General features: G+C 50.7%; 1 protein-coding gene across 5 annotated transcripts in view; it reads right to left on the reverse strand.

Moving 5' to 3' along the window:
* Positions 1–13,070, reverse strand: part of PEBP4 (phosphatidylethanolamine binding protein 4) — a 216,918-nt gene that overhangs the window by 188,749 nt on the left and 15,099 nt on the right. For all 5 annotated transcript variants that reach the window (XM_077766585.1, XM_077766587.1, XM_077766586.1 and 2 more), the window contains one exon: positions 9,671–9,797. In XM_077766585.1, the coding sequence (XP_077622711.1) occupies positions 9,671–9,797 (127 nt within the window). The remainder of the gene's footprint in view (positions 1–9,670; positions 9,798–13,070) is intronic.

Raw genomic sequence — 13,070 nt, forward strand, 5'->3', positions numbered from 1 at the left:
GCCGTCAGAGGGTTTACATTCCAGTTACACAGACAAGAAACCGAATGGTGGGAACACCCAAGTTGACAGCAGGGGCAGGAGTGAGGGGATCCCACCCACTCCAAAGTCTTAGTAGAAACATCAAGTTGAGCACAATTCCCAAAAGGGAAGCTAAGCCACAGGAAAATTGGCCACTGGCTGGAGCAAGGATGGACGGTGTGACTACCAAACCTTTGAATGGTGAAACATGTGCTAGTCCTGGAGTCAGGAGGCCCAAGCGGGAGTCTAGGCTCTCTGTTAATCCAAAAAGACTTCATACTGTAGGATTCCAACTATGACATTCTGGAAAAGGCAAAAACTATGCAGAGAGCAAAAAGATCAGTAGTTTCCAGGGGTTGGGAGATGAGGAGGTGGGGCATAGAGGATTTTTAGAACAGTGAAACTACTCTATATGATACTATAATGATAGACACATGTCATTATACATCTGTCCAAGCCCATACTATGTATAACATCAAGAGGGAACCCTAAAGTATACTCTGGACTCTGGGTGATATAGACGCATGGGTTCATCAGCTCTAACAGATGTCCCACTCTGGTGGGGGATGTTCATAGTGAAGGACGGCTGTGTGGGGTCTAGGGGCATACAGGAAATCTCTGTACTTTCCATTCAATTTTGCTGTGAACCTAAAACTGTCCAGCATAGTGGGTACACTGGTAAGAGAGTGAGATACCTCAAAGTCCACATGGTGGCCCCCAGCCGCAGCCTTAGGCACATGCCCACAGTGAGGGGACTTCATTCATCCTGGCAGCTGCTTCACCCAGCAGAGGATCTTCCATCTCCTTCCCTCCCTCAGACCCTAAGTCCGCAAGTGTCAGCAAACAACATCATCACTCATTCAAATATCCTCAAAACCCTTCCCGGACCTCCTCTTTAGGCCACCGTCTTTTCTCTCCAGTGAGAGCAGGCAACAAGTCATTGTACCTTCAAAATTTGAGAATCTGTCCCTCCAAATGGCTCCAACCAGGAACAGGCAGCTATTTTACAATCCAAGAAGCCTCTGCCCACACCCCTAATGGTCGGCTCTGAGCAGATCGCACACACGCCAAGAGCCCACACAGACACTTGCCGAATGACTTTGTTTAAAACCAGGATGCAAACCCAGTGAACTCTCCTTTCAGATCCCACAAGCCCCCTCTGAGGAGCGGCCCACAAAGTTGTTTTTTTGTTTTGTTTTGTTTTTGTTTTTCAAAGAAACATTATTTGATCTGAAAAACATCTGGAACCTGTTTCCCCATACTTGACTGGAAGCTTTCAGCCGACATCAGATGCCCAACCGCGGAGCAAACACCCCGTTTGCCTGTGCGTGGAGCGGCACCACTGGGGACTGGCACAAGGCGGCTTGATTAAAAAGCTGGGGAGGGTCAGGTTCAGGTCTGACCATAGGTTCTGCAACCCCCGGGTGTGTGGGGGGCAGAGGGGTTAAAGAGGACTGGAAATCAAGGTCAAGGCCAAGAAGCTTCCTATGAAGCCGCCCAGGTGCAAGTGTCTCAAGTTCTTCCTTACAATGAGAACCGTTCACAGTCTTACTTTCAGGAGGTGCTCGACGGGATGCGTTTTCGCTCGGCTGCGCGGCTCCTGTAACAGTGTCTGGCGCAGGAGGGCGGAGAGGACGTCCCCGCCACNGGAGGGGCCCCCCCCGCCACGACCCGCCGCAGCGAGCGGATGCGTGAGCAGCACCCCGCGCGCCGCGTGCACATCGGTGGCCGCGTCGGGCGTTTTCACCACGAGAGCGTCTCTGCCGCAAACATCTTTGCCGCATAAGCAGTTGGCCGTAAGGCAATTTTGCCGTAAAAGACAGTGAAAAGGAGCTGCCTGACAGTTTGGTTTGTTTGACAGTCTGGTTTCGTTTCTCCATTTTATACTCCATTTTATACTCTATAATCTTAGCCCTCACGGCGGTCTGTACAGTGACGCAGAGTTTCCAACCCACGTTTCTCACAGAACTTTGGAAAGTCGATCAGCGCACGTGTGACCAGATGCCAAGAACAGCACCGTAGAAGACGGTCACTGTGCGGTGCAAAGCTCAGATACAGATGTGCATCCTGGTATTTGGAAACTGATACCCTTCCCAATGCAGGCAGACATTTTAGTGAAAAAAGAAAGTGTGATGCTGAAAAAGGAGACAAATCAACAAAGAAAATCATGTATAATACGATGAATGAAAGACCTCGAAGACAAGTACATAGGTACAATCTGCAAAATCAGTTATTTGTGTAGAGTGCCATGAAGCTACACTATTCCTTTTGAGTATATTCAACTATTTTATGTTTCAGAATAAAGTCTTTTTGATTTTGTTACTCATTTTTCATTTTCATTATGTCATTTTTAATGAATGTCCCTCTTTTATTTTTCATGAGTTTAGTTTTTGCAGCAAAATTGCCTTATACCCAATTAGTTGTGCTGCAAAAATGTTTGCAGCAAGGATGCTGATGCAGGAAGCTACCTAGAACTCCATCAGTTTTCAAGTAACAGGATGGAGTCCAGAGGCAAAACTATGTAGCTTAAAGTCAGTGGACTGGAAAGGATCCAAGGCTGATCCTTCCCCTTCCTGACTTTGGCAAGCGTGACCTTGGGAGGGCCCCTCATCTGCAATTATAGGGATAATCCCTAGTCTGCCCAACCCCCAACATTGTTAGGAGGATCCTGTGAAATCCTACATAAGAAGTTCCTCTGAAACTTCAAAATCTGACTGCAAGGGTTAGAAATGGTGATTAGCATTGCCTCCCTTTCCCTGGGTCCTGGTGTGGCCAATGGCATCACCACAGCAGGTGGCCGAGAGGCCTGGGTGATTTTAGCAGACTTTGTCCAGGGACAAAGGATAAAGTGACATGTGAGCAGGTTCTCCTTCATGCACGCATCCTCGGCTGGGCACTGGGTGCCCTCCTCACCTGCTTTCCCAGGTCTTGCTCTGCCTATCAGTCCCCCTCCCTGCCTCTAAGCCTCAAACCCACACAGGCCTCCTTCCATAGCTTGTACTCTTCAGACTATAAATCTGTCTCTTACAACGACAGCTGATACCATTTGCTAAGCTTACATCACAAGTTAGGCATTGGGTTAAGGTTGCAGGTCGTGAATTCTCCCCTAAATCATCACTCAGTGAACTGCTGAACCCCCCCACCTTGTCCCGGATTTACTGTCTGTTCCCAGGCCCCTGTTCTAGAACTCTTCTCTCCATCCTCAGGATCAGTGCCAGGGAATTTGCCAAATCCCAATGGCTCTCCCCAGCCTGGCCCTGCGGCTGCTTCCCCAGGAGTCTGAGCCTGGAAGCCACCCCTTTCCATTCCTGCCTGTCTGGCGCTGCACCTGACCTCTGTCTGGAATGCTCACAAAGTGCACTTACTCACATTCACACTCTAAGCCCTTCTGGCCCCCAGATAGCATCTCATCTCTGTGTGAGGGGCTCTGCTGCCTGTGCTCCAGCTCACAGGTCCAGCAGCCGGGGAGACCCCTCACCCCTCCTGGGGTGCAGTGAGCACAGCTATCTCTCCTCCTCTTCCTGCTCACCTGCGTGCTGAGGCCTAGGGCCTCGGAAGCTTCTACTCTGGTTCCCACCCTTGGCCTCTGAGGAACTTGGATGCCTCATTCTCTTTATTTAACCTTCCCCATCCCTGTGGTTCTCCTTCTTGGATGTGAACTCCGATGGGCCCATGATCTCCAATTTCTGCTGTTTGGGGGCATTGCCCTTTCCACTGGCTCCTTCCCTCTTGGCGCCCCTTGTCTTCCCTGAAAACTTCTAGGGGTGTGTGGCCTCACACCGCCATGTCCTCTCCTCGTTAAGTCTTCCCTCCCTGCCAGGGCTCCCCAATAGTTGGCCAGGTTAGGTCAGATGCACTTTTTCTGTTGTCTGTCTGACCTGACCTCTGTAAGCTGGCTGTAGCTGACCACTCCATGTCCTCCCCCGAGTGAGTCCCACCACCTCCAAGATTCCACCCCCTGCCCCCTAACACTGAGGACCCAGTTAGAGGCCTCCAGCCCTGCCTTCACTTCCCAGCGGGCTCAGCAGGCAGCTGCTTCTGGGTGCCCTCAGGGTTCTCAGATTCAGCACCTGCACAGTCTCTGCCGCTGGCCTGTGTCCCTGTAGATCTAGTTCTTCTCTTGTGTCCCTTGGTGGAAGCCATAATAATGAGACAGTGCCCTACCACACTTGTCATCCCGGTAATTATTAACCACATTTCCCTTCACTCCCCAGAGCATCTTGTTTTGGAGGGTGAGTTATATGCTAAGCCTCACCCTTGCTCACCCGCCTGGCCATCACAGAAACCCAAGGGTCACACCAGCCCTCCCTCTGCCACGATCCCCACTCCTCCTCAGTCACCAACCCCTATGGATTGTACTTCTTCACATCTCTCAAATCCATACCACAGTTCATGCCCTCACTTACACCGAGTGCTTTAGCAGGGTGCTCTCCCTGCCTTCAGCCTCCTCTTTCTTCCATTCTTCCACCTGTGCTGCCAGACTGACTGTCCTGAATCGCTAATCCAATCACATTCACCAGGCCCTCCCCAGCCTGGCTTCAAGATAAAAATCCAGACTCCACACCTGGGCAGTCTGTGGCCTCTCACATAGTGGCCCTGTCCTCTCCTGAGCCTCCTCCCCCATCCGGCCATCTGGGGGCTCCCTTTCATGCCCTGCCTGTTCACTGTCTGCAGTTCAGCTCTGGGTACCTCCTCCTGGAGGCCTCCCCTGACTGACTCAACTTGGCTGCTCCACCTGGTCCTCATGGTAACTGAAGCTCATGTACCGCAACGCTGACATCACGCGACTCTGTCTGTCTCCCAACATAGGCTGTTTGCTCCATGGTGAAGCCTTGTGTTTTTGGCTTTGAGGCACTACCATGGTGTCTGTGTGTTCCATAGATATTTGTTAAGTGAATCGCTTCATTTTCCTAAGACTGAATTGCGCCTGGCCGTCCCCTGCATGTATGCATTCTCCTCCTCTGCCCCTTCCTTCCCTGAAGGAGAGAGCCTGCCCCATCCCTTATGGGCTGCTCTACCCAACATGCCTCTGAGTGTCAGGAGCCTCATGTCCCTCCTCCACTAATCATTTTGTGACCGGAAGCTCCTATTTTTCTGCTCTGTGTGTAAAGAGAAGGATGGGAAGTGGACTACTTAGCTCCGAGGTCTCTTACAGCAAGGAGAGTCTGTGACTCTGCCACACGTGTCCATACTTGTGTGTGCACTTTGGGCCCATGAGGGCGAGGAGGTGGCCCTCAGGAGGCAGTAACACAGACCCTACAGGCCCCAGGTGGGGGGGATATGCCTGCCCCGTGCAGTAAGAGGGTACTCAGAGTCACCTGCTTTCTGGAAAGGAGGGAGGAGCCGAGCCTGCCTGGAAACCTGAGGGACACCAGGACTCCTTGTTCCTTCTCTCTAATGCAATACGCATTCCCCACTTAAAGGTAATTTCTTCACTTCAAAAGGATTCCAGCTGGTTAAATTCAAGGTGAAGAATAAGCCTCAGTCAAGAAGCTTCTCAGGGGCCTTTCAGTTTACATCATCTTGAGAAGGGATGCATTTTAAGATGCTTGCCTCTTAATGTTTGTCAAAGCACCAGGGGAGAAAGCTTCCTCTTATTTCAACACTTCTCTTAGCTCTTGGGGTTATCGGCACAGAGACCATCCTTATTTCCCTGCACTACTTTGCCTTTTGGGGAACCCACTGGATTTCTCTCCTGGCTTTCTTCTTCCCAACCCCGAGCCCACACCTACCCTGGGCGGAGGAGAGACTAGTATTGGCTTCAGCAGTTTTTCTTCAGGCTGCCCCAGACACCCAGCAGCTTACAAGGCAATCCATGGGTCTCACACACCTTATAGTTCATGTGTGTATCCCAGCAGTCATTCATTCATTCATTCCCTCACTCACCTAGTCAGTCAACATGGGGTCTGCAATGCTGGTAGGGGTTGTGGGTGGTCTTGCTTTCCTAGAGCTTATAAACTGGTCAACGCTATGGGAGATATGAACAAGCAATACAATACAAGACAGAAGGAAGTAAATGCTAGGTCTGGTGGGTAGGGGGCATTTAAAAAGCTCAAAGAGAGGTGCCTGGATGGCTCAGTCGGTTAAGCGTCTGACTTCAGCTCAAGTCATGATCTCATGGTCTGTGCGTTCATGTCCGCATCGGGCTCTGTGCTGACAGCTCAGAGCCTGGAGCCTGCTCCGGATTCTGTGTCTCCCCTTCCCTCTGCCCCTCCCCTCCCCCGCTCATACTCTTTCTCTCAAAAATAAATAAACATTAAGAAGTTTTCTAAAAGCTCACAGAAAGAAGAGACCAGCCAGGGATGAGGATAGGGCCAAGAGGGAGATAGTCAGGGAAGGCTTCTTAGAAGGAGCAGCATTTTGGTCCGGGCAGGGTGTCCCAGAGTGCAGGGTCCAAATAAGGGGAGTGGCCTGAGCAGAGGTGTGTGGGCAGGAAGACCCCTGGTAGGCACAGAGGCACTGTCCCAGGCCCACAGCACCTCTCCTTCCAGGGCCTCGGGGTTTGCTTGGTGATGGTGGGGCCTCCCACGACATGTCCACTGGTGGCTGCTGCTTTAGTGGCATCGCTTTAATCACTTTGAAGCAAGGCGCTATCCCCACGTAGCCAGTCACAACCTGCTTGCCCTTTCTCATTAGGCCTCGGGCCCAGAGGAAGTGCCTTCAATCCCCTGCTTTGTCACTAAGGACTCGGGCTCCCCTGCCCGCACTCTTGAGAGACCCAGAGAGCATCTGCTTCCTCTCCAACTGTTCCAGGTTCTCTCTCTCTCTAATGGTGTTTGTTTCCTCCACCCCTTAGGGGAAGCTCTAGCCATCATCTCATTTCTCATTATCCCTGGCCTGTCTCCACCTCTTCACCACCACCCTCCTTAGCAAACACTGCTTTCTGTCCCAAGAAAGCTTCCATTCAGCAAGCCTCCCCGCCTGCCCAAGACTTTGTCAGCGCCGTGGTGTCTCCGCTGAGAGCCTTACCAGTGGTCTAGTGGTCAGGCGTTTGGAATTGGGCACATCTGGGTTTAGACCCTGGCTTTTCCAGCTCTCCACTTGTTTAATTCCTTTCATAGGAACTTCTCTTGTTTTTCTGACCCAATATGTTTTCCCTCTGCTGACAACTAGCATCTTGATTCTCCTTTGGGGGAACCATCCTCTTTTGCCCTCAGCTTTTGTAGATTTAATTGGGTTACCCAAGGTCATTGGTTCAGGGATAGGCATGTGATCTAAGCAGGACAAATCCTGGGATTCTTAATGGTTGAAAAGTGCCAGTCTATTTTCACTGGGATTGATAAACTAGTAAAACAAATCTGAAGCTGATGGGGTTGTCTTTGCCATCACAGGGAGTATCTATTTACACATAAAACCAGCATAGAAAAAAGTAGAGAAAAGGGAAAAATAGATTTCTGGTGACATAGTTTGGACACCTGGATCCAGCCATGCCTGAAGCTAATCCTAGAGTTTTCAGTTTGTGAACCAATGGTTTCCTCCCCTCTTTTGGCATAAGCCAGTTAGATTGGCTTTTGTCACTCACCACTAACAGTCTCAACTAAAGAAATACTTCACTTGCAGATTTGATGAAAGGTTTAAATGAAATGACACACAAATAGTACCCAGCCGAAAGTGGGTACCACTTGATTAATGGTATTTTTTGATAACCCTGAATCGCCTTATCAAATGTCAGTTAAATTTTTAAAAACCCTTTAATTCTATAGTGATAGAATATTACTTTTCCTTCCTTTCTTTCTACCCCTTTGACCAATTTTTTCTTTGTGAAATCTCTACTGTCCTTGGCTTTCTTAACGATAGTCCTGTCCTTCATAAGTCTCCAGGTTTTCTCTCCTGCCCCACCTCTGGGCTGAGACAGGGTGGGAAATTTCATGATCTGAAGGGAGTGATGTCTTCTCTGCATTATATGCCCACACTCCAGGACAATCCCTGTCAACTAAACAGAATCAAATGCAGATTTCCCAAACTTGCTTCAAACCAAGTACACCAGGTACTCAGAAAAGTCTTCACTGCCATCTAGTGGACATCTGCTATAACATCATGCGGAATGGAGTCCTTTACTGAGAATCTCTCCTGGGACAGTCACAGGGCTGAGAAAGTATGTGGTTCGATCTCATCACTTTCCAGTGGCAAAGCTAAGGACAAGTGAATTAATGGCGAAGTCAAGCATCTAGTCCCCACCGAGCATCATTATACTCTTCCCTACAGGACTGGGCTCCTGCCTTGCAGCCCTCCATCTCCTGTTCCGAGTGTTAGAACCACAGTGGCTTATGTCTCCTCTGCTTCTCCGACAGGTCCACTGGTGCGCCCCAGGCCAGAGGTCTCCAAGGGAGGAGGGCTGACATGTGCATGTGTGCACATGCTTATGCATGCATGTTCATGCGTGTGAGGCTTGGCAGGGTTGAGAGAGCGGAGACTCAGAAGGCCTCCGCATTCCTTGCGTGCTTAGCCTCCCGGAAGAGAGGATGTTTGTCATGGCTGCAAACACAATAGCCTGTCAAAGCTTCGTGTTCGCAGTCTCATAAAGTGTGAGACACATCACAATCTACTGGTTCCCTGATAGTGAAAACAGTTCAAGGAAGAGAGAAACATCCCCCCTCTACATCTGAATAAACTTGCGGATTCCCTCACCCCAGGACTTTTTATTTTGCTGTGTTTGTACTCACTGCCGTCCAGCCTGGACTGACAGAGAGGAAGATCTGGCGGTGGCCTCTCCCTGCCACGGTGCACAGAGGGGACCAGAAGGCTGTGCATATGGTGTGCGTGTGGTCACATCCTGACCATGGTCCTTCCGTCCCCACCCATTTGTGACCTGGTTCTGGGACACATCACAGTCCTTTTATGTAGGTTGATATTGGCATCTCCTACTAAAACACAGCAGGCAAAGCAAGACCTCCTCTCCTGACACTGTGGGGGCTCGGTGTAACGCACAAGTCAAGGAAGAAAGAAACGGTGATTGAAACACTGGAGCAGCTCCGCCAGGACACGGTGTGGCCACAAGGAGCGGCAGCCACAGTCCCCAGGCTTACTACATCCCCAAACGAAGGGAAGCTTCCAGAGCAAGATAGTACTAACCATTTCCTAGCGGAAAGAATAGTTATTTCCAATTCCTAAAAGTGCTTCAATCTTCTATTTCAGACAAGTTTAAGCAAATGTTTCAGTGTGTTTCATACCGTGACAATGGCGTCAAGGAGCATTCCTCTGCTTGGTTTGCTACGTGGGAAGCACTTCCCATTGCCATTGAGCTCCTCCCCATTCAGAAGATCGTTCTAAAAGCCCAACCACCTCACACCTTGAGACGGACTCCCTACACCCCGTCTCTCCTCCTTTTCCCTGCTGACTTCAAAGCATACATCAGTGGCTTCCATATACACTGACGAGCCAGGCTCTGTGGCTCAGGGCTATAGGAGGAGGGAAAGACCAGGGCAGAGCTGCCCTAGAGTCCCACTAAAGCTTCTGGTCTGCAGCCCTCCAACCCACTCCACCCTCCTAAGGCCATGGGGCTGCTCTGAGGCAGGCACATCCTATGGCGTCAGCCACCTGGCACGACTAGACCCAACCCAGATGGCTTTGCTTCAAGTCACACAAATGAGCAATCTCAGAGGGAAACCAGGACCCACAGCCCTCCTCCTCCAGGCCAGGTTTGCTCACTTACCTCCAAGGCCCTAGGGAACTTGACTATGGGCTCATTCCAGTGGGTGATCTTCTGCCTGTAGTTGTTGCAGTCAGGAACAAACATGCAGCCAATGTTCCCCAGTTCTGGGTAGAAAACTTGAAGGCCCCTGTGGAGAGAAGGAGATGGTCAGCCCAGGACAGACTTCTAGTGGAGTCTGGCGGGTTCAAAGCCTCAGTCTAGCACCATTGGAAATGCAAAGTCAAGTGTGATGGAATTCTAGGCCTGCTACTAACTAGTTGTGGTCACTAACTAGTGTGACGGGTGTGCTTGACCTCTTGGTGACTCAGTGTCTTCACCTGTAAAATGGGGACACTGATAGTACCTACTTACAGCGCTAGTGTGAGGGGTGAAGTAGGTGATCGATGTTTACAACAGAGCCAACAAGTCGTCAGTGGTCAGAGAGTGTTAACTCTCATTTGTGTTTACTTCTCAAAAAAGAGCATAGCATCCTTAGACAACCCTGGTCCGTGTCATTAAAGTAGGATTGAGTTTATTAGGACAATATTTGCACACTGCTTTTCAGGAATGTTCTATTCACATAAAGGTTTATATATAGCAAGTCAGCACAGCCTTCTTCACGGGCACAGACATTCGTCAACCCTACACAATCAAGATCCTCTGCATGTCTGCACACCTCACCAGTAGTTAAATAATTCACGTCTTTGGGTCAAGCATCGCCCAGTAACCTAGGTGCTCCACCTACCATTCCCTGCACTTTCAAAATGCAAATATCTCCTAGGGGAGTAAAATATCTGGTCACTAAGATAGTAGTATGAACCCATTTATCGACTTTTTCCCTGCAAAGAAGGCCTGAATAGCACAAATGCTCTGAGAATTGGGTTCATTGAAAGGGCTGATCCCATAACTTCATCAGGGTTCACCTTGAGGGCTCACCTGTATCTGAACCTCAGGGATGTAAACCAGGCTATCAAATAGATATTTAAACACACTTACACACACACACACACACACACCCTTGATCTTCCTGTCTGTCCTTCTGTCACTTTATATCACCAGACCCAGGGTCTCTATATGGTGCATTTGGTTAAGAAGATTCACCCACAGAGAAGGAGTGAGCTCCTAGCCTTGCCAGAAGTCCAGCTTGGCTGAGCAGCTCCACAGTCTGCCAGCGGTCACCCAGAGCTGGCCATGATTCCCTCGCTGGGTATTGCCTGAAGGAGACCCAGGGAGAATATAATGGGGGAGTAGATCTAGAGGAGTAGTCCTGAGTTCTGGCCCCAGGAGAAAGGCAAGGACTGCCTCCTAGTGGAAGCCCTACACGTCCCTCCCATCCCACCCTTCCAGTGGCTCCTGAGGGGTCCTGCCTTGGGCTCAGGCGGCCAGAGGCTGCAACACTGAGTGGACACAGGACGCCTCTGTGGGCCAGCAGCCCCGATGCCAGCCGCAGGCCAGTTAGCTGAACTTCCAGTTTGCTCAGCACACTTGTGTCTTTTACCTCTTGGCAAGTTTACAGTAATTCTTTTTGGATGCCATGGTTTTAGTGGCTTTTGAACAAGCTTTAGAGGGCGGGTTTTCATCTTTCTTCCCAGCAACATTCTAACGCCNGCCAGGTGGCCTGAGAGAGGGGACCCCCCCACTGGCAGAGAGATGGAGAGTCAGCACATAGCCCGGAAGTGGGGAAGGCCAAGGGGCAGGGGGGAGGGACACAGAAGAACACAGACGCCTCCCCAGGGAACGAATGGGTCTCCTCGTTTTATCCTGGTAGAATTGCTGCAAATGTTTAAACAGTTAAGCAAAATCAGCAAGCTGATGTTTGGTGAGTAGGCCTAAAGGGTAGGTGCCAGGGGACCTGGGATTAGGTCCCTGCCCCCAGCCCCTGTCACACCACAGGGCGCTGCCAGCCCAGCATCTGAAAACTACATGTTGCTCCACACAGCAGGCCATGCTGGGGGAGGGGGGGATGTAAGGGTCTCTGTTCCATGCAGCAGTTCTACCAAAGGCTTGGATCCAGACACAAAAGGCAAATTTATTCGATTTGTGAGTGACACAAAGTTGATTAATAACAATGATCAAATTCGTCAATGATTAAAACTAACAGATGATTGGAGTACCTGGGTGGCTCAGTTGGTTAAGCGTCCAGCTCTGGCTCAGGTCATGATCTCACGGTTCGTGAGTCGGGCTCTGTGGTGACAGCTCAGAGCCTGGAGCCTGCTTCTGTGTCTCCCTGTCTCTGCCCCTTCCCTGCTTGCAGGCTCTCTCCTCTCTCTCTCTCTCTCTCTCAATAATAAGTAAACATTAAAAAAACTAACAGATGATCACTTCAGCCTAAAGAAAGATCCAGACAGACCTGAGATGAAATGAATCAGAAATCGAATTTAGTAAGAATACGCCTGAGAACGTGCACCCTTCTCCTGCAGCGCCCTTCCTGCTCATGGGGTACTTCACACGGGACACGTTCCGTCTCCATCCCCAGATCTGGGACATTTCCTGGTCAACTTCACAAGACCAAGAGGCACCTGAGAGGGTGGGGGGGAGGCAGGGGGCTCTGGTCCCAGCGTGGTTACTGTCTCACATTGCATGGGGGCAGCAAGGGCATTATGGGCATTATTTCATTTCGTACAGCATCTCGAAGTGGCTGTTATCATTATTCTCATCTGCCAAAGGAGTAAACTGAGAAAGTTAAGGAACTAGCACGGGGTCTCATTGTTGGTGAACTGCGGGGACAGGGACGTGGGTGTGGCAGGCAGCCAGCGTGATGTCCCCAGTGATTCCCATCTCCTGCTCCTCCCACCCTAGTGGGACCCCCCACCTTGAGCGGGGGCTGGATTTAGCGACTTGATTCTAACAGAGCAGCAGTGGTGGGATGTCACTTCCAAGATTATGTTGTAAGAAGACTCTGGCTTCTCTCACAGGCTCTCTGCCCCTCAGATCCTGGCTCTGCGGGAAACATCTGCTGGTTTGTGAACAGCCCCACAGAGAGGCCACATGGCAAGGGCCCGAGGCCTGTCAACACCCACACGAGCAAGCTCGGAGCAGACCACCCCGCCCCAGCCAGTCCACTCTGCAGATGAGGCTGTGGCCCCCAGTGAGCCTGAGCTGCCCAGCCAGGCCCTGCCTGGAGCAAATGGGAAACAAGTGTGAGTGGCCGCCACATTTGGGGTGATTTGTGCAGCCTTCAGATGCCTCTGAAGGCTGGAGCTTCCAACTCAGGCCAGAGGGCTTGGGCGGGGGATGGAGTGGGGGGTTTCCCAGCTGGTGGAGCGGAAGCAGTGGGAGGGGGTTGTTGAATAGACTCACCCATAGGGTGCGGGTGAGATGACTGTCGTTCTCTCTCTGCTGAGACTGTACCTGGGCTCCAATCTCATGTTTTGTCAGGGGTTGGTAAGATGTTACTCGGGAAGAGCCTTTCCCTTAACAG

The sequence above is a fragment of the Crocuta crocuta genome, unplaced genomic scaffold (assembly GCF_008692635.1).
Source record: "Crocuta crocuta isolate KB4526 unplaced genomic scaffold, BGI_CrCroc_1.0 scaffold225, whole genome shotgun sequence".
In the NCBI taxonomy this organism is placed as follows: Eukaryota; Metazoa; Chordata; class Mammalia; order Carnivora; family Hyaenidae; genus Crocuta; species Crocuta crocuta.